This window comes from Pleurodeles waltl, chromosome 5, assembly GCF_031143425.1.
Source record: "Pleurodeles waltl isolate 20211129_DDA chromosome 5, aPleWal1.hap1.20221129, whole genome shotgun sequence".
NCBI lineage: Eukaryota > Metazoa > Chordata > Amphibia > Caudata > Salamandridae > Pleurodeles > Pleurodeles waltl.
The window spans coordinates 1,601,954,757-1,601,976,261 of NC_090444.1; the positions used below are offsets into that span (position 1 = coordinate 1,601,954,757).

Sequence of the window (21,505 nt, forward strand, 5' to 3'; positions counted from 1 at the left end):
ATCTCTTTAACAAGTTCTTGGTGTTTCACTACTGCATAGATTGGCAAGTTTGATGGCCGAATAACACTAGATCTTCCCAAAACCAATGGATTGCTAAGCATTCCTGCAATGTGCAACCTGGCATGGGTCACTATAGCAATGCATGAGGCCACCATGCAGAAGAGACACATAACTGTCCTGAATGTAACCTTCTGATTTGGTTAAAACAGAGGAATGTGTGCCTGAAGGGATTGCATCCTGGCCGCCTATGGGCCCTGCCCCTAGATCACTTTGGATCTGAAAGGGCTGTGATGGGATTTTAAGGCATTGATGATACAGCCAGTCTTCAGGGTGAATAATGTCCACAGGTCAAAGATCAAGTTGACTCAAAAAGCACAACAACAACAGCAGATGCCAAAGTTGGTGTCTGGTTTGCAATGAAATCCTATGAAGAATGGAAGGACTTAGTGGAGAAGAGATTGCAAGCAAATATCTGCAATTTCAGGACACAGGCCTGTTGGGGGGGGGGGGGGGGGGGGGGTGCATCTCCGAACACACACCCTCAGCGGCACAGGGGTGGTCGGGTGGAGGGTGCAAACACAGCACTGGGTGCCCAATGCTTTTCAATGGGGGAACCTCTGGGGCCACAAAGAGGCAAAGAGGCTGGATCCAGGGGGCCGGTTCCAGAAAACTAAAGGCTGGACAGGGAGGAGAGGCACCCGCTGTATGTTGCTGGTCTGTTGGATGGATTCCCCGAGGCCAGTGAGCTGCGGGTGGAGGGGTACCTTTAGGCGTTAGGAATCTTTGCTGGATCCAGTCGCAGTCAGGGGGAGTCTCCTGATTCAGGCTGCAGTAGTTGTGGTGGTAGCCAGGAGCGGTCAACCCAGGATGTACTGGACATCGGAATCTCCTGGGGACCTTCTCTGGGCCTGCCGGTCACCTGGACTCTGGCATCGAGTGCAGAGTAGGCAGGAGTCGTGGAACCAGGGCAGTTCTGGAGTCCTTTTGGCAATTTCTGCCAGACAGGGGCGCTGTCCTTGGGAGTTCTTGGTCCTCTGCTGGACAGGCAGTCCTCTGGGGGTTTGTAGAGGTCACTGGTCCTGCAAGATGAGTCACCTTTTGTAGCAGGGGCATTGAAGCTGCGGAGGGCTGGGGCCAAGTCAGTTGTTGTCTGGAGTCTTCACTGCTGCGTTCGGCTTAGAAGTCCTTTCTTCTTCTTGAGGTCGCCTGGAATCTGGTGAGTGAGGTTCAGGGGAGCCCATAAATACTACCCTTCCTGTGCCTTCTCCCTTTGGGGAAGGGGGCATACTGCTAACCCTATCGGTCCCTACCCTCTAAAACAAGATAGAAGACTCTGCAGGAAGGGGGTCACTTCAGCTCTGGACATCTTAGGGGGGGTCATAGCTGCAGTGGTCCCTCCTCCCTGTTTTATCTAATTTTCCTGTCAGACCTGCCGCCAAAAGTGGTCCTGAGGCGGGCTTCTTCACTCACTGAAATGCTCTGGGGCACTGTAACAGGAGGACTTTGCCTTTGAGGCCCACCGCCAAGTGGTACACCACCTCGACCCAGAGCAGGCTTGGTTTGTGACCCCAGAGAGCACGAAGGCTCTCACGCCATGGGGTGAGAAACTTGTCTGTTAGTGGCAGGCTGGCACAGACTGGCCATCCCTACACTAACGGGTTGGTTAAAATACAGGGGGCATCTCTAAAATGCCCTTTGTGTGCATTTTACAATAAATCCAACTCTGGCATCAGTGTGGGTTTATTGTACTGAGAAGTTTTATACCATGTGCACTATTACCAAGAGGAGGAGTCACTCAATCTTGAAACTCAAAAACCTTCTTCGAAGGAAAACAACCTTTAACACTCCAAGCCCAACACTAGCTGGGGGTATATATGAAAAATGTCACTTACTCAGTGTACATCTGTTTGTGGCATGTTCCGCTGCAGATTCACATGCTATGCACAGGTCCTGCCATCTAGTGTTTGGCTCGGAGTGTTACAAGTTGTTTTTCTTCGAAGAAGTCTTTTCGAGTCACGGGACCAAGTGACTCCTCCTTTTCGGCTCCATTGCACATGGGCATCGACTCCAACTTAGATTGTTTTCCCGCCGAAGGTAAGGTAGGAGTGAGAGTGTAAAGAAAGAGAGGTCCATGCAATGGAATAGAGATCTATATACATATGTACAAATTTAAATGTAACTTAAACGGCTACAGGCTCCTGGGGAGGAGGGAGGGCGCATGTGAATCTGCAGCGGAACATGCCACGAACTGATGTACACTGGTTAAGTGACATTTTCCGGTTGATGGCATGTGTAGCTGCAGATACACATGCTATGCATAGACTACAAAGCAGTTCTCCCATAAGCGGTGGTCAGCGTGTAGGAGTTGAAGTTGTTTGAAATAGTGTTCTTAGCAACACAACAAGCCACAGTAGGACATGCTGTACTAACACATTGTAAGGAAATGCCTCCTTGGCATGGTTACCCCCTGACTTTTTGCCTTTGCTGATGCTATGTTTTGAATTGAAAGTGTGCTGAGGCCTGCTAACTAGGCCCCAGCACCAGTGTTCTTTCCCTAACCTGTACTTTTGATTCTACAATTGGCAAACCCTGGCATCCAGGTAAGTCCCTTGTAATTGGTACCCCTGGTACCAAGGGCCCTGATGCCAGGGAAGGTCTCTAAGGGCTGCAGCATATCTTATGCCACCCTGGGGACCCCTCACTCAGCACATGCACACTGCCTCACAGCTTGTGTGTGGTGCTGGGGAGAAAATGACTTGGTCGACATGGCACTCCCCTCAGAGTGCCATGCCAATCTCACACTGCCTGTGCAGTATAGATAAGTCACCCCTCTAGTAGGCCTTACAGCCCTAAGGCAGGGTGCACTATACCATAGGTGAGGGCACCAGTGCATGAGCACTGTGCCCCTACAGTGTCTAAGCCAAACCTTAGACATTGTTAAGTGCAGGGTAGCCATAAGAGTATATGGTCTTGGAGTCTGTCAAACACGGACTCCACAGCACCATAATGGCTACACTGAAAACTGGGAAGTTTGGTATCAAACTTCTCAGCACAATAAATGCACACTGATGCCAGTGTACATTTTATTGTGAAATACACCCCAGAGGGCACTTTAGAGGTGCCCCCTGAAACCTAGACCAACTACCCGTGTAGGCTGACTGGTTCTAGCAGCCTGCCACACTCGAGACATGTTGCTGGCCACATGGGGAGAGTGCCTTTGTCACTCTGTGGCCTGTAACAAAGCCTGCACTGGGTGGAGATGCTATCACCTCCCCCAGGCAGGAGCTGTAACACCTGGTGGTGAGCCTCAAAGGCGTACCCCCCCTTTGTTCCAGCACCACAGGGCACTCCAGCTAGTGGAGTTGCCCGCCCCCTCCGGTCACGGCCCCACTTTTGGCGGCAAGGCCGGAGGAGATAATGAGAACAACAAGGAGGAGTCACTGGCCAGTCAGGACAACCCCTAAGGTGTCCTGAGCTGAAGTGACTAACTTTTAGAAATCCTCCATCTTGCAGATGGAGGATTCCCCAATAGGGATAGGAATGTGACCCCCCCTCCCCTTGGGAGGAGGCACAAAGAGGGTGTACCCACCCTCACGGCTAGTAGCCATTGGCTACTAACCCCCCAGACCTAAACACGCCCTTAAATTTAGTATTTAAGGGCTTCCCTGAACCTAAAAATTGAGATTCCTGCAACTTACCGAAGAAGAAGACTGCTGAGCTGAAAACCCCTGCAGAAGAAGAAAGAAGACACCAACTGCTTTGGCCCCAGTGCTACCGGCCTGTCTCCTGCCTTCTAAAGAAACCTGCTCCAGCGACGCTTTCTCCAGGACCAGCGACCTCTGAATCCTCAGAGGACTGCCCTGCTTCAAGAGGAACAAGAAACTCCAGAGGACAGCAGCCCTGTTCCAAAAAGACTGCAACTTTGTTTCAGAGGAGCAGATTTAAAGACCCCTGCAATCCCCGCAAGAAGCGTGAGACTTGCAACACTGCACCCGGCAACCCCGACTCGACTGGTGGAGAAACAACGCTACAGGGAGGACCCTCCGGCGACTCCGAGACTGTGAGTAACCAAAGTTGTCCCCCCCTGAGCCCCCACAGCGACACCTGCAGAGGGAATCCCGAGGCTCCCCCTGACCGCGACTGCCTGACTCTAAAATCCCGACGGCTGGAAAAGGCCCTGCACCCGCAGCCCCCAGCACCTGAAGGAACGGAACTTCAGTGCAGGAGTGACCCCCCAGGAGGCCCTCTCCCTTGCCCAGGTGGTGGCTACCCAGAGGAGCCCCCCCCTTGCCTGCCTGCACCGCTGAAGATACCCCTTGGTCTCCCATTGATTTACATTGCGAACCCGATGCTTGTTTACACACTGCACCCGGCCGCCCCCGCGCTGCTGAGGGTGTACTTTCTGTGTGGACTTGTGTCCCCCCCCCAGTGCCCTACAAAACCCCCCTGGTCTGGCCTCCAAAGACGCGGGTACTTACCTGCTGGCAGACTGGAACCGGGGCACCCCCTTCTCCATTGAAGCCTATGCGTTTTGGGCACCACTTTGAACTCTGCACCTGACCGGCCCTGAGCTGCTGGTGTGGTGACTTTGGGGTTGCTCTGAACCCCCAACAGTGGGCTACCTTGGACCCCAATTTGAACCCCGTAGGTGGTTTACTTACCTGCAAGAACTAACAATACTTTACCTCCCCCAGGAACTGTGAAAATTGCACTGTGTCCACTTTTAAAACAGCTTATTGTGTTTTATGTAAAAAGTATATGTGCTATTGTAATTATTCAAAGTTCCTAAAGTACTTACCTGCAATACCTTTCAAATGAGATATTACATGTACAATTTGAACCTGTGGTTCTTAAAATAAACTAAGAAAATATATTTTTCTATAACAAAACCTATTGGCCTGGAATTGTCTCGGAGTGTGTGTTCCTCATTTATTGCCTGTGTGTATGTACAACAAATGCTTAACACTACTCCTTTGATAAGCCTACTGCTCGACCACACTACCACAAAATAGAGCATTAGTATTATCTCTTTTTGCCACTATCTTACCTCTAAGGGGAACCCTTGGACTCTGTGCATACTATTCCTTACTTTGAAATAGTGAATACAGAGCCAACTTCCTACACACATCTACACAGTAATACTTGGTAAATGTATGGGGTGTTGACCAAGTGGCTGCTTTACAGATTTCGGTCATTGATATATGCCATTGTTGCTCCTTTTTTCCTAGTGGAATGTGCTTTTGGTGTTATTATAGCTGTCTTTTAGCCTTTAGGTAGCAAGTTTGGATACATTTCACTATCCATCTGGCTATGCCTTGTTTTGATATAGGATTACCAGTAGGGGTTTTTGGAATACAACAAACAGCTGTTTAGTCTTTCTGAATGATTTTTTTCTGTCAATGTAATACATTAGGGCTCTTTTAATATCTAATGTATGTAGTGCTCTCTGCCACTGAGTCTGGCTGTGGGAAGAAGACTGGAAGTTCCACTGTTTGATTTAAATTAAATGGCGAGATGACTTTAGGTAGGAATTTTGGGTTTGTGCGAAGTACTACCTTATGTTTGTGTACTTGTATAAAGGGTTGTTCAATAGTGAATGCTTGTATTTCACTAACTCTTCGTATTGAAGTGATTACCTCTAGGAATGCTACTTCACATGTTAGGAATTGAATTTGACAGGAGTGCATGGGTTCAGAAGGTGGACCCATGAGTCGTGTGAGTACAATATTAAGATTCCATGAAGGTACTGGTGGCGTTCTTGGAGGTATGATGCGTTTTAGACCCTCCATGAAAGCTTTGATGACAGGCACTCTAAATAGAGATTTGTTTTGTATATTTTGCAAATAAGCAGAAATTGCTGTGAGATGTGTTTTAATGGATGAAAAAGTTAAATTTGCTTTTTGTAGATGGAGTAAATAACCTACAATGTCTTGTATGGTTGTGTCAAGGGGTGTTATGTATTTGGATTGGCAATAAAAAACAAATATTTTCCATTTGTTTGCATAACACTGCCTGGTGGTGGGTTTCTTGCTTGTTTAATCACTTCCATACATTCTGGTGGAAGATGTAGATATCCAAACTCTAAGATTTCAGGAGCCAGATTGCCAGATTGAGTATTGCTGGATTGGGGCCCCTGATTTGTTGCTTGTTTTGTATCAACAGGTCCGGCCTGTTTGGAAGTTTGATATGTGGTACTAGTGACAGGTCCAACAATGTTGTGTACCATGGTTGACGTGCCCACGTTGGTGCTATAAGTAGGAGTTTGAGTTTGTTTTGACGCAGTTTGTTGACCAGAAATGGAATGAGTGGGACAGGGGGAAAAGCGTAAGCAAATATCCCTGACCAGTTGATCCATAGAGCATTGCCCTTGGATCGAGGGTGTGGGTACCTGGACGCGAAGTTTTGGCGTTTTGAGTTGTGGTTGGTGGTGAACAGATCTATGTCTGGTGTTCCCCACTGGCGAAAGTATTTGTGAAGCACTTGGGGGTGAATTTCTCACTCGTGTGTTTGTTGATTAACTCGGCTGAGGCCGTCTGCTAATTGATTGTGAATCCCTGGAAAATATTGAACTACCAGGTGAATGTTGTTGTGAATTGCCCAATGCCAAATTTTTTGCGCTAGAAGGCAAAGTTGTGAGGAGTGGGTTCCTCCTTGTTTAAGTAGTACATTGTTGTCATATTGTCTGTTCTGATAAGAATGTGTTTCTGAACAAGAAGAGGTTGAAAAGCTCTTAGAACTGCTAGCAGGGTCCCTAGAACTAAGTGATTTATGTGAAGTTGTTTTTGTTTGGTGTCCCATTGTCCCTGAATGTTGCGATTGTTGACATGTGCTCCCCATCCAATCATTGATGCATCTGTTGTAAGAATGGCGTGAGGCACAGGGTCTTGAAATGGCCGCCCTTTGTCTAAATCTGTGGAATTCCACCACTGAAGAGATGTGTGTTTGGCGGTCTATCAACACTAGATCTTGAAAAGACCATGTGCCTGCGACCATTGTTTTGCAAGGCACTGTTATAAGGGCCGCATGTTTAATCTTGCGTTTGGGACAATGGCGATTCATGATGTCATCATGCCCAACAGTCTCATGGCAAATTTGACTGTGTACTGTTGGTTTGGCTGTATTTTTGGCAATATGCTGTGGAATGATTGTACCCTTTGTGAACTTGGGCTTGCAAGTGCTCTTTGGGTGTTTAATGTGGCTCCTAAATACTGTTGGATTTGCACTGGTTGTAGGTGCGATTTTTGGTAGCTTATTGAGAACCCTAGTGTGTATAGGGTGTTTATTACATAACGTGTAGGATGTTGGCACTGTGTTTGAGTGTTGGCTTTTATCAGCCAGTCGTCGAGATATGGAAAGACATGTATATGTTGTCTCCTTACGTATGCTGCGACTACGGCAAGGCATTTTGTAAATACTCTGGGAGCTGTTGTTATCTCAAAAGGTAACATTTTGAACTGGTAAGGTTTTCCTTGTATTACAAACCTGAGATATTTTCTGTGAGCTGGATGGATGGATGGGTATGTGAAAATACGCATCTTCTAGATCCAGTGTTGCCATAAAACCTTGCTGTTGTAGCAGTGTGACTACATCCTGTAGTGTTACCATGTGAAAGTGTTCTGATCGGATGTAGAGATTGAGAGTCCTGAGATCTAGTATTGGTCTCAATGTTTTGTCCTTTTTGGGAATGAGGAAATACAGGGAGTAAACCCCTGTTCCTTTCTGATGATGTGGCACAAGTTCTATGGTTTGTTTGAGTAATAGTGCCTGTACCTCTGTTTGCAACATTTAAATGTGTTGAGATGGGAGTTTGTACGCTTTTGGGGGAATATCTGGAGGAGTTTGTGTGAACTCTATGCAGTAACCATGTTGGATAATGGATAACACCCAATTGTCTGTTGTGATGGGTAACCAGTGGGTGTGGAACTTTTGTAGTTTTCCTCCCACAGGGGAAGTGTGGTGAGGGAAGATGTTGGTAAAGTCACTGTTTGGTATGAGTGGGTTGCTTTGTGCTTTGAGGGCTGGTATTTTCCTCTAGATCTGGGAAATTGTCCTCTGTAGGTTCCCCGAAACCCCACTCTCTGGTATGGCGTCTGCTAAGAGGGTTTGGCTTGGGAAGTAGGTGGCTCAGATGGTTGGGGTCTAAAGCCTCCCCTATATTGAGGCTTTCGAAATGAGCCTCTGTAATGGGTTGAATAAAGCGCCCCCATAGCTTTGGCAGTGTCAGCGTCTTTTTTCATTTTGTCAATGGCTGTATCAACCTGTGTGCCGAATAGTTGTTGCTCGTTAAAAGGCATGCTGAGGACAGCCTGCTGGATTTCAGGTTTAAATCCTGATGACCTAAGCCATGCGTGTCGCCTAATGGTGACAGCTGTATTGTAGTTCGTGCAGCTGTGTCTGAGGAGTCTAACGCTGACCTGATCTGGTTGTTTGTGATTGCTTGTCCCTCTTCTACTATCTGCTGGGCTCTCTTCTGCAGCGTCTCATGCCACGAACAGATGTACACTGGGTAAGTGACATTTTCCGTTCGATGGCATGTGTAGCTTCAGATACACATGCTGTGCATAGACTAGTAAGCAGTTATCTCCCCAAAAGCGGTGGTTTAGCCTGTAGGAGTTGAAGTTGTTTGAAATAATGTTCGTAATACTGCCTGTCCTACTGTGGCTTGTTGTGTTGTTAACACATCCACACAGTAATGCTTAGTGAATGTATGAGTCGTAGACCATGTGGCTGCCTTACAGATTTCTGTCATTGGTATATTTCCTAGAAAGGCCATGGTGGCGCCTTTCTTTCTAGTGGAGTGTGCCTTTGGTGTAATAGGCAGTTCTCTCTTTGCTTTAACATAACAGGTTTGAATACACTTAACTATCCATCTGGCAATGCCTTGTTTGGATATTGGATTTCCTGCATGAGGTTTTTGGAAAGCTACAAAACAATTGTTTTGTTTTGCGAAATTGCTTGGTTCTATCAATGTAATACATTAGTGCTCTTTTTATGTCTAATGTATGTAATGCTCTTTCAGCTACAGAGTCTGGTTCTGGAAAAAACACTGGGAGTTCCACTGTTTGGTTTAAGTGGAACGATGATATAACTTTTGGCAAACATTTGGGATTTGTGCGTAAAACCACTTTATGCTTGTGTATTTGTATAAAGGGTTCCTGTATGGTAAAAGCTTGTATTTCACTTACTCTTCTGAGAGATGTGATAGCTATTAGGAAGGCTACTTTCCAGGTTAAGTATTGCATTTCACACGAATGCATAGGTTCGAATGGTGGACCCATGAGTCGTGTTAATACAATACTGAGGTTCCACGAAGGAACTGGTGGTGTTCTTGGTGGAATGACCCTTTTTATACCCTCCATAAATGCTTTTATGACTGGGATTTTAAATAGTGAAGTGGAATGTGTAATTTGCAGATAGGCAGAAATTGCTGTGAGATGTATTTTAATGGATGAAAAAGCTAACTTAGACTTTTGTAAGTGTAGTAGGTAGCTTACAATGTTTTTCTCGGACGCGTGTAATGGTTGAATTTGATTATTATGACAGTAATAAACAAATCGTTTCCATTTATTTGCGTAGCAATGTCTTGTAGTAGGTTTTCTAGCCTGTTTGATGACCTCCATACATTCTTGTGTAAGGTCTAGATGTCCGAATTCTAAGACTTCAGGAGCCAGATTGCTAGATTGAGCGATGCTGGATTCGGGTGTCTGATCTGTTGTTTGTGTTGAGTTAACAGATCTGGTTTGTTTGGTAGTTTGATATGAGGCACTACTGACAGGTCTAGTAGTGTTGTGTACCAAGGTTGTCGTGCCCAAGTTGGTGCTATCAGTATTAGTTTGAGTTTGTTTTGACTCAATTTGTTTACTAGATACGGAAGGAGTGGGAGAGGGGGGGAAAAGCGTAAGCAAATATCCCTGACCAACTCATCAATAATGCATTGCCCTTTGAGTGAGGCTGTGGGTACCTAGATGCGAAGTTTTGGCATTTTGCATTTTCTTTTGTTGCGAATAGGTCTATTTGCGGTGTTCCCCAGTTTTGGAAGTAGGTCTGTAGTATCTGGGGATGAATTTCCCATTTGTGGATTTGTTGGTGATCTCGACTGAGATTGTCTGCCAACTGGTTTTGAATTCCTGGGATGTATTGCGCTATTAGGCGAATGTGATTGTGAATCGCCCAATGCCAAATCTTCTGTGCTAAGAGACACAGTTGTGATGAATGTGTCCCTCCCTGTTTGTTTAAGTAATACATTGTTGTCATGTTGTCTGTTTTGACAAGAATGTGTTTGTGGGCTATTAGTGGTTGAAATGCTTTCAACGCTAGAAACACTGCTAGTAGTTCTAGTTGATTTATATGAAGTTGTTTCTGCTGAGCGTCCCATTGTCCCTGGATGCTGTGTTGGTTGAGGCGTGCTCCCCACCCTACCATGGAAGCATCTGTTGTGATCACGTATTGAGGCACTGGGTCTTGGAAAGGCTGCCCTTGGTTTAAATTTACAGGATTCCACCATTGAAGCGAGGTGTGTGTTTGGCGGTCTATCAACACTAGATCTTGAAGTTGACCCTGTGCTTGTGTCCATTGTGTTGCTAGGCACTGTTGTAAGGGCCACATATGTAATCTTGCGTTTGGGACAATGGCTATGCATGAGGACATCATGCCTAGTAGTTTCATCACTAATTTTACCTGATACTCCTGGTTTGGGTGCATGCTTTGTATTACGTTTTGGAATGCTTGTACCCTTTGTGGACTTGGAGTGGCAATCCCTTTTTTGATGTTGATTGTTGCTCCTAAGTATTGTTGTATTTGACACGGCTGCAAGTGTGATTTTTGGTAGTTTAGTGAGAACCCTAGTTTGTGAAGGGTTTCTATGACGTATGTTGTGTGTTGAAAACACTGTTCCTGAGTGTTGGTTTTGATTAACCAATCGTCTAGATACGGGAATACGTGTATGTGCTGTCTTCTGATATGTGCAGCTACCACTGCAAGGCATTTTGTAAATACCCTTGGTGCTGTTGTTATCCCGAATGGTAACACTTTGAATTGGTAATTTACCCCTTGGATTACAAACCTTAAGTATTTCCTGTGGGAAGGATGTATAGGTATATGGAAGTAAGCATCCTTGAGGTCTAATGTTGACATGTAGTTTTGTTGTTTGAGCAATGGAATTATGTCTTGAAGTGTCACCATGTGAAAGTGATCTGATTTGATGTAAAGATTTAGTGTTCTGAGATCTAAGATGGGCCTCAGAGTTTTGTCCTTTTTTGGTATTAGAAAATACAGGGAATAAACACCTATTCCTTTCTGATGGTTGGGTACTAGTTCTATTGCCTCTTTTTGTAACAACGCTTGGACTTCTAGCTGTAATAGATCTAAGTGCTGTTTGGACATGTTGTGTGCTTTTGGAGGCACATTTGGTGGTAATTGTAGGAATTCTATGCAATAAGCATGTTGGATAATGGCTAGGACCCACGAGTCCGTAGTTAGGTCTTCCCAATTCTTGTAATAATCTGTGTCTCCCCCCCCCCCACTGGTGTTATGAGTTGGGGATTTGTGACATTGGAGTCACTGTTTAGTTTGTGGGGTTTTTGGGCTTTGGAATTTCCCTCTTGTTTTAGGGAACTGTACACCCCTATATTGTCCCCGAAAGCCTCCTCTTTGGTATTGGCCCTGGTATGTGGGTCTGGCCTGTGAGGTTGAAGGTTCTGTGCTTTGGGCTCGAAACCCCCCTCTAAAGTGTGACTTCCTAAAGGTGCCTCTGCTCGGTGGGGAGTAGAGCGTGCCCATGGCTTTGGCCGTGTCCGTGTCTTTCTTTAGCTTTTCTATAGCTGTATCCACCTCCGGCCCAAACAACTGTTGTCCATTAAAAGGCATATTAAGCACAGCCTGCTGGATCTCCTGCTTAAATCCGGAGGTGCGTAGCCATGCGTGTCTCCGAATAGTGACCGCCGTGGTTACTGTTCTGGCAGCTGTGTCCGCTGCGTCCATAGCCGATCGTATCTGATTGTTGGAGATACTTTGGCCCTCCTCCACCACTTGTTGTGCACGCTTTTGAAACTCTTTGGGAAGATGTTCAATGAAATGCTGCATTTCTTCCTAATGAGCCCTGTCATATCTCGCCAATAAAGCTTGTGAATTGGCAATGCGCCATTGATTGGCTGCCTGTGCTGCAACCCTTTTCAAACTTTCGACTTTCTTTGTCGGGTGGTGGTGCATCCCCAGAAGTCTGTGAGTTTGCCTTTTCCGGGCTGCCCCTACTACCACTGAGTCAGGTGTTAGTTGTTGCGTGATGTACACAGGATCCGTAGGGGGAGGTTTGTACTTCTTCTCCACCCTAGGTGTGATGGCTCTGCCTTTGACTGGGTCTTGAAACACCTGTTTGCGTGTTTTAACATGCCAGGTAACATAGGCAGACTCTGGTATTGGCTATGTGTTGATGACAGGATATTGAATAAAAAGTCATCCTCTATAGGTTCTACATGCAGTGCTGCATTGTAAAAAGTAGCTGCTCTGGACACCACCTGCATTGCATGTAAGCAGTACTGTCTTCTGGTGGTGATGGTCTTGCCGGGTAGCAATCCGAACTATTGTCAGATACTGGTGCATCGTATAGATCCCATGCATCTGGGTCATCTTGGCTCATCCCTGTGTGCGTTGGCGATTGCATCATTGGTGGTGTTGCAATTGGGGGCAGTTGCTCACTTTCCGACGTTGTGGTGTCCTGCCGGTGTCGGCGCCATTTGAAGCCTTCGAGCTCTCCGGTCCCATAGCGTCTTCTTCGACCGAAATGCCCGAAAGGCCTCGCAGGTATCCTCTTTATGTTCGGGGGACAAACACAAATTACAGACCGAATGCTGGTCTTTCGAAGGATACTTATTGTGGCTTTCGGGGCAGAAGCGGAATGGGGTCTGTTCCAAGAGCCTTGAAGACGCATGCGGTTGGGCCAACCAGGCCCGCCAGGGAATGGAAGCCCCGAAGGGCTACCGGAGCTCTTCTTTTCTTCGGTGTCGATGTGCTATTACTAACCAGATACCTACTGAAACACGGAGCGAAGAGGAACACGTCCGAACCCGATGGCGGAAAGAAAACAATCTAAGATGGAGTCGGACGCCTATGTGCAATAGAGCCGAAAGGGGAGGAGTCCCTCGATATCGTGACTCGAAAAGACTTCTTCAAAGAAAAACAACTTGTAACACTCCGAGCCCAACACTAGATGGCAGGATAAAGCACAGCATGTGTATCTGCAGCTACACATGCCATCGAACATATATACACACACACACATATACACACACACTATATATACACACATTCAGAATGAAAGTATATGCAGTTAATGAGTAAATTAGTTCCTTAAAAAAACGTATCCGTTAGTAATACTGCTGATATAAACAGAGGCTGTATTAATGTATTCATATTTGTAGGTGGAAAGATGTACAAAGTTGCAGACTAGTAGTTACAGAATATAGTGAAGTAACAGGCGCACAGAATACGGTTGTAAGTGTATTTTGAAAAGATTGAGGGGAGATGATGAGAGAAGCTTTAAAGCCTTTGTCATGTGTGCCGGGCATTACTACACTTCCAACTTTCCTCATCCTTCCACAGTGAAATTCCATGACTCCACAGATGAGACTGTTGCCAGAACACATACTAAGTACAGAATAGATTTGCAAACAAAAAAAGTAATGTAGAAACTGCTGCTTACAATATTGTGAAGTAATGTAAAAAGGATGATGTTTCATTCTAGTTGGGTGAATTGAAATAATGTAAGTAAACTACCAAAAAAAAAAAACATACATCACAATTTCTCATTACAGATTAAATTTCATTTTAACATAAGTTGCTGTACTAGTAGGGAGTTTCACAATATTTTAATAGCAAAATGGATTAATTCCCAAATCAAATCTCAAACAAATGAACCCTTGTAGTACCTGAGAAATTCGTTTATCCCCTGTTCACTGAAAGACCCTTTAAGAAGAGCAAACTTCATCTTTCGAGCATTTACAGCCGCCATGGCAGGATAGCCAAATCCTCCAATTCCCAAGGATGATTCTAGGTCTAACTGAGCTCCAGCTTCGGTCCAAAGCCATCTAAAAGACAAAAACCCCAGCAAAGATATCAAAACTGGACACAGCAATCAGAAAGGAACCTACTAAGGTAGATCCTAAACGAATCAGCATAACGAGCATCACCATAGCTGTACATCCTGACAAATAATTTAAAAGTCATGATATCTATAATGTAATCTAAAGCAAATGTTGAGCACTTAAAGTAGGTAGCTAGCTCCATAAGTTAGATCCTGAGAATCAAGAAATTTAGGGAAAAAAAAAAAACATTTGAAATTGAAAATATCAAAAGGCATCTGTCTTCATTAACACTATTTTTCTCCTTGCATATGGTGTACCTGCTTTTACAGTTAAAAAAAACAATTGTCCCACCCACCCACTTTGTTTCAGGTTTTAAGTTCCTAAGAGTGTGCTGAGACAAGCGTTAGCCAGAGACCTCTGCCTCACTTGGAAATTTTATGTAACACAATTTCTGTGAGAAGCATGAATCCTCCATGTCTTGCTTTACCACTTGGACAAAGATGTATCCTACTGAAAGTGAGGACAGTGGTTATATCTGCAACAGTACAAAGCACTATTCATGGCCATTATTACAGACACAATCCTGGCAATTTCTGTAAACATTAACATGCATCAACCTTTGCTTCAACTATTGAACTCCAAATATGAAGGTTATGCCACCAATCAGGACTTACAGTAAAAAGTCAGTGTTTAAGCTGGATCAGATAATGGGGGGGGGGGGGGTACTAGGGTAAACCAAGGCTTTTCTTAGGTTTGTAATTTGATAAGCCCATTGTAGGAAGTTGGCTCTGTTGGCCAGAGAGGGTGTCTGAGTAGATCGCTCCATCTACTGTGCCATCTTTAGGGTCAGTGGAGAGGAGATAAGAGAGAGGTTTACTCTCTGCTTCCTGGTCCTCATCTGTAGCCATCAACATGTTTACATCTGCCCTGTCATGGAAGACTTTTAGGCGGTTAACAGGGATTACCCTCTTGGGAGGTCCTGCTAGTGCCTAGGTCCACCAGGAAGTTGACTTCACTCTTTTTCTCTAGCACTGGGTAAGGGCCACTCCATTTTTCCTGGAGTGCCCTGGGAGCCACAGGCTCCAGTACCCAGACTTTCTGCCCTGGTTGAAACTCAACCATAGCAGTCTTTTGGTCATACCACATCTTCTGGAGTTGTTGGCTGGCCTCAAGGTTTTTACTTGCCTTTTCTATGTACTCTACCATCCTTGAACGTAGGCCTAGTACATAGTCCACTTTATCTTGCTTAGGCTCATGGGGAGGTCTCTCCCAGCTTCTTTCACAAGAGCTAGTGGTCCCCTAACGGGATGGCCAAACAGAAGTTCAAAGGGGGAAAACCCTTGTCCCTTCTGAGGCACCTCTCTGTAGGCGAAAAGCAGGCATGGCAGGAGGACATCCCATCTCTTTTGAGTTTTTCAGGGAACCCCATGATCATGCCCTTCAATGTCTTGTTAAATCTCTCAACAAGACCATTGGTTTGTGGATGGTATAGTGTGGTGAATTTGTAAGTCACCCCACACTCATTCCACATATGTTTCAGGTAAGCTGACATGAAGTTGGTACCTCTGTCAGAAACCACCTCCTTAGGAAATTCCACTCTGGTAAAAATACCAATGAGTGCTTTGGCTACTGCAGGGGCAGTAGTGGACCTAAGGGGAATTGCCTAAGGGTACCTAGTAGCATGATCCACTACTACTAGGATATACTGATTCCCTGATGCTGTGGGAGGTTCAAGTGGACCCACTATATCCACTCCCACTCTTTCAAAGGGGACCCCCACCACTGGAAGTGGAATGAGGGGGGCCTTTGGATGGCCACCTGCCTTACCACTGGCTTGACAGGTGGCACAAAACTCCTTTACCTTCTGGGACATATTGGGCCAACAGAAATGGTTGACTAACCTCTCCCATGTCTTGGTTTGTCCCAAATGCCCAGCAAGGGTAATGTCATGGGCTAAGGTCAGAATGAACTCCCTAAACTCCTGAGGCACTAACACTCTCCTAGTGGCACCAGGTGTGGGGTTTCTCGCCTCAGTGTAAAGGAGACTATCTTCCCAACAGACACTGTGGGTTCCACTGACATTTCCTTGTTCTTGTTCAGCAGCTTGCTGCCTTAGGCCTTCAAGAGAGGGACAAGTTTCTTGTCCCTTGCACAGCTGTTCCCTTGAGGGTCCCCCTGGGCCCAAGAGCTCAACCTGATAAGGTTCTAACTCTATGGGCTCAGTTCCCTCAGGGGATAGAACTTCTTCCTGAGAAGAGAGGTTCTCTTTCTTTTTCTGTGCTGAAGCTGCTTCCCCAGTCTTCTTTCCTTTTCTCTTGGAGGGTTGGGCCATTATTCTAGACTCCAACACCTCTTTTTCACCCTGAGCTCTGCACTGTGCCCTAGTCTTGACACACACCAGTTCAGGAATACCCAGCATGGCTGTATGGGAGTTCTACCTCAGCCCATGCTGAGGACTCCAGATCATTTCCAATCATTCAACTGGTATAGCAGAAGAGACTACCAGCTGTTTCAGGCCAGTGACCCCTCCCCATTCTAAAGTTACCATAGCCATGGAATATACTTTAGTCTGTTTGTCAGCATTGGTGACTGAATAAGTTTGTCCAGTCAGGTATTGTCCTGGGGAAACCAGTTTGTCTGTCACCATAGTGACACTGGCACCTGTATCCCTCAGGGCCTCTGCTCTAGTCCCATTAATAAAGAGCTGCTGCCTGTATTTTTGCATGTTAGGCGGCCAGGCAGCTAGTGTGGCTAAGTCCACCCCACCCTCAAAGACTAATGTAGCTTCAGTGTGGGCCCTGATTTGCTCTGGGCACACGGTTGATCCCACCTGTAGACTGGCTATTCCAGTGCTAACTGGAGTAGTAGTTGAAGTGGAACCTTTCTTGGGACAGGCCTTGTCTCCAGTTTGGTGTCCATGCTGGCTACAGCTGCGACACCAGGCCTTTTTGGGATCAAAGGTTTTACCCTTGTACCCAAATGAGGATTGTGAAGAGGCTTTGGACCCACCCTCCTGTGCAGGTTTTTGGGGCCCTGTAGAAGACTCTTTACTTTTTCCCTTGGATGTCTCAACACTCTTCCCCTGGGGAGGCTTTGTGACCCCTTTCTTTTGGTCGCCCCCTGGGGAAGTCTTGGTCACCCTTCCCTTGACCCAGTGATCTGCCTTTTTTCGCAATTCTTAGGGAGAAATTGGACCTAGGTCTACCAAATGCTGATGCAGTTTATCATTGAAACAATTACTTAAAAGGTGTTCCTTCAAATTATACAGCCTTTCATAATCATTTACACCACTGCCATGATCCCAATGCAAGTCAACAAAATCAACCCAGGTATGGCTAGAGGATTTTTGAGCCCCCCCTGAACCTAATCCTGTACTCCTCAGTTGAGAATCCAAAGCCCTCAATCAGGGTAGCCTTCATGAGGTCATAGGATTCTGCATCTTTTCCAGATAGTGTGAGGAGTCTATCCCTACACGTTCCAGTGAACATTTCCCAAAGGAGAGCACCAAAGTGAGATCGGTTTACTTTTCTGGTTGCACAAGCCCTCTCAAAAGCTGTGAACCATTTGGTGATGTCATCACCATCTTCATATTTTGTTACAATCCCTTTGGGGATTTTTAGCATGTCAGTATTCTCTCTGACCCTATTTAAGTTGCTGCCACCATTGATGGGAGCTAAACCCATCTCTTGTCTTTCCCTCTCTATGGCTAGGAGCTGTCTCTCCAAAGCCAATCTTTTGGCCATCCTGGCTAACAGGAGGTCATCTTCATTGAGGCTGCCCTCAATGCTTCCAGAGTTACTTGACTCCCCTGTGGGAGAACCAGCATCTCTGACTATCACTTGTGGAGTCAGGGTTTGAGGGAACTTGGTCTCCCTAACTAGGAGAGGAGGGAGGGAATTATCCTCCAGGTCACTAGTTTCCCCCACTGTAAGGTTTTCTTCAGAGGGGTGGTCTCTAGCAAACTCTGCTAAAAGCTCCTGGAGCTGTACTTTGGTAGGGTTTGATCCAGTTTTTATCTTTTTCAAATTTTACAGGGTCAGGCAACCACCATCTCTTCTGTGCTAGACATTTTTCTAAAAGTTTAGGTACTTTTTAAGAATCTAAAACTATCTCTAGAACTTGATCCAAACTTGTACAAACTTTTAACCTCTAAAAGAAATGCTAACAGGGACTTACACAAGGACCTAGCAGGACTTTTAAAAATTTAGAAAAATAGCTCAAATTGCAAAACTCAGTTTCTAATGACAAGTTATGGAATTTAGTCGTGTGATCAGGTACTGGCTGAGTAGTCCAGCAAATACAAAGTCTCAGACCCCACCGCTGATCCACCAATGTAGGAAGTTGGCTCTGTATATACTATTGCAAAGTAAGAAATAATGTGCACAGAGTCCAAGGGTTCCCCTTAGAGGTAAGATAGTGGCAAAAGTAGATCATTCTAATGCTCTATTTTGTGGTAGTGTGGCGGAGCAGTAGGCTTATCAGAGGGTAGTGTTAAGCATTTGTTGTACACACACAGGCAATAAATGAGGATCACTCACTCAAAGACTAACTCCAGGCCAAAAGGTTTTTATATTGAAAAATATATTTTCTTAGTTTATTTTAAGAACCACAAGTTCAAGATTTACAGTAAACACTTTAAATGTAAGGTACTTCACTTAGTTACTTTAGGGACTTTGAATGAAAACAATATCATGTACAGTCTTTGTAAAAATGTCAAAAATGTCAATAAGCTATTTTCAAAGTGGACACAGTGCAAAAATCAACAGTTCCTGGGGGAGGTAAGTAAAGGTTAGATTAGGAGGTAAGTTAAACACTTACAAGTCTCAGTCCTGGGGCATAGGCAGCCCACCGTTGGGGGTTCAAGGCAACCCCAAAGTTACCACACCAGCAGCTCAGGGAGGGTCAGGCACAGAGGTCAAGAGGTGCCCAAAACACATAGGCGCCTATGGAGAACAGGGGTGCTCCGGTTCCAGTCTGCCAGCAGGTAAGTACCTGCGTCCTCGGGGGGTGGCAGACCAGGGGGGGTTTGTAGAGCACGTGGGGGTGGGGGGCACAAGTAGGCACACAAAACACACCCTCAGCGGCACAGGGGCGGCCGGGTGCAGTGTGCAAAGCAAATGTCAGGGTTCAGGTAGGAAACAATGGAGGGACCCGGGGGTTACTCTAGCGGTGCAGGCAGGCACAGGGGGGGGGGCTCCTTGGAGCAGCCACCACCTGGGTTAGGCAGAGGTCGCCTAGGGGTCACTCCTGCATCTAAGTTCGGTTCTTTCAGGTCCTGGGGGCTGCGGATTCCTTGTTATAGGCAGTCGCGGTCAGGGGGAGCCTCTGGATTCTCTCTGCAGGCGTCGCTGTGGGTGGCTCAGGGGGGTCGTCTCTGGTTACTCACGGGCTCTCAGTTGCCGGGGAGTCCTCCCTGAGGTGTTTGTTCTCTGGATTTCGAGCCGGGGGCGTCGGGTGCAGAGTGTGAAGTCTCACGCTTCCGGCAGGAAACGTGCAGTCTTTGAAATTTGCTTCTTTGTTGCAGAGAAGTAGCCGATTTTGAACAGGGCCGCTGTTCACAGGAGTTTCTTGGTCCTTTAGTCCAGGGAGGTCCTCTGAGGCTTCAGAGGTCACTGCTCCCTGTCGGATGCATAGCTGGAGCAGGTTTTCGAAGTTGGCGACAGGCCAGTAGGGCTGGGGCCAAAGCAGTTGTCATCTTCCTCCTTCTCTGCAGGCTTGTAGGTCAGCAGTCCTTTTTCTTTCTTTAGGTTGCAGGAATCTGATTTCCTGGGATCTGGGGAGCCCCTAAATACTGAATCTAGGGGTGTGTTTAGGTCTGGGAGGGCAGTACCCAATGGCTACTATCCTGGAGGGTGGCTACACTCTCTTTGTGCCTCCTCCCTGTGGGGAGGGAGGCACATCCCTAATCCTATTGGGGGAATCCTCCTTCTACAAGATGGAGGATTTCTAAAAGTAAGAGTCACCTCAGCTCAGGACACCTTGGGGGACTGTCCTGACTGGTGGGAGACTCCTCCTTGTTTTTCTCATTATCTCCTCCAGCCTTGCTGCCAAAAGTGGGGGCAGTGGCCGGAGAGGCAGGCATCTCCACTAGCTGGGATGCCCTGGGGGGGCTGTAACAAAAAGGGGTGAGCCTTTGAGGCTCACCGCCAGGTGTTACAGTTCCTGCAGGGGGAGGTGAGAAGGACCTCCACCCAGTGCAGGCTTTGTTTCTCTCATCAGAGAGCACAAAGGCTCTCACCCCAGGGGGGCAGAAGCTTGTCTCTCAGCAGCAGGCTGGTACAGACCAGTCAGTCCTGCACTGAAGGATTGGGTAAAATACAGTGGGTATCTCTAAGATGCCCTCTGTGTGCATTTTTTAATAAATCCAACACTGGCATCAGTGTGGGTTTATTATTCTGAGAAGTTTGATACCAAACTTCCCAGTAGTCAGTGTAGCCATTATGGAGCTGTGGAGTTCGTTTTTGACAAACTCCCAGACCATATACTTAATATGGCCACACTGTACTTACAATGTCAAAGAATGGACTTAGGTGGATATTGCTCATGCAGCTATGCCCTCACCTGTGGTATAGTACACCCTGCCTTAGGGCTGTAAGGCCTGCTAGAGGGGTGACTTACCTATGCCACAGGCAGTATTTTGTGTGCATGGCATCCTGAGGGGGATGCCATGCCGACTTTGCCTTTTTCTCCCCACCAACACACAAAATCTCCAATGGCACTGTGCATGTGTTAGGTGAGGGGTCCCCAAGGGTGGCACAACACATGCTGCAGCCCTTAGAGACCTTCCCTGGTCACAGGGCCCATGGTACCACTGGTACCTTTGACAAGGGACTTAGCTGTGTGCCAGGGGTGTGCCAATTGTTGAAACAATGATACATTTTTAGTGAAAGAACACTGGTGCTGGGGCCTGGTTAGCATGGTCGCAGCACACTTCTCAGTCAAGTCAGCATCAGTATCAGGCAAAAAGTGGGGGGTAACTGCAATAGGGAGCCATTTTCCTACACCAGATAACACCTACTTCCACAGAGAGGGTGTTGCCTCCTTCTCCCAAAGGCAATTCTTTGTTCGGTCTTCCTGGGCTTGAGCTGCTAAAGCAGCAGGAGGAGGGCAGAAACCGGTCTACAGGATGGAAGCAGAGCGGGCTGCCCAGGACAACCCTGCAAACTGGTAGGAGCAAAGCTAGGGATCCTCCAAGGAGCTCCCAGAGTGCATGGAATCATACAACCAATACTGACAACAGTATTGGGGTGTGATTCCGACATGTTTGATACCAAACATGCCCAGGTTCGGAGTTACCATTGCGTTGCTGGACATAGGCAGTGACCTATGTCCAGTACACGGATAGAATGGTTTCCCCTCCTTCTCACAAAGTCCAGGAAAATGGAGATGGAGTTTGTAGGGGTACCTCTGCTCATGCAGGGGTGCCC

At 46.5% G+C, this 21,505-nt stretch overlaps 1 protein-coding gene across 1 annotated transcript in view; it reads right to left on the reverse strand.

The window, feature by feature from the left end:
* The window catches only part of PDIA6 (protein disulfide isomerase family A member 6), a 91,561-nt gene that overhangs the window by 20,715 nt on the left and 49,341 nt on the right, over window positions 1–21,505 (reverse strand). Inside the window, exon 11 of the mRNA XM_069235933.1 lies at window positions 13,923–14,081. Within this exon, the coding sequence (XP_069092034.1) occupies window positions 13,923–14,081 (159 nt within the window). The remainder of the gene's footprint in view (window positions 1–13,922; window positions 14,082–21,505) is intronic.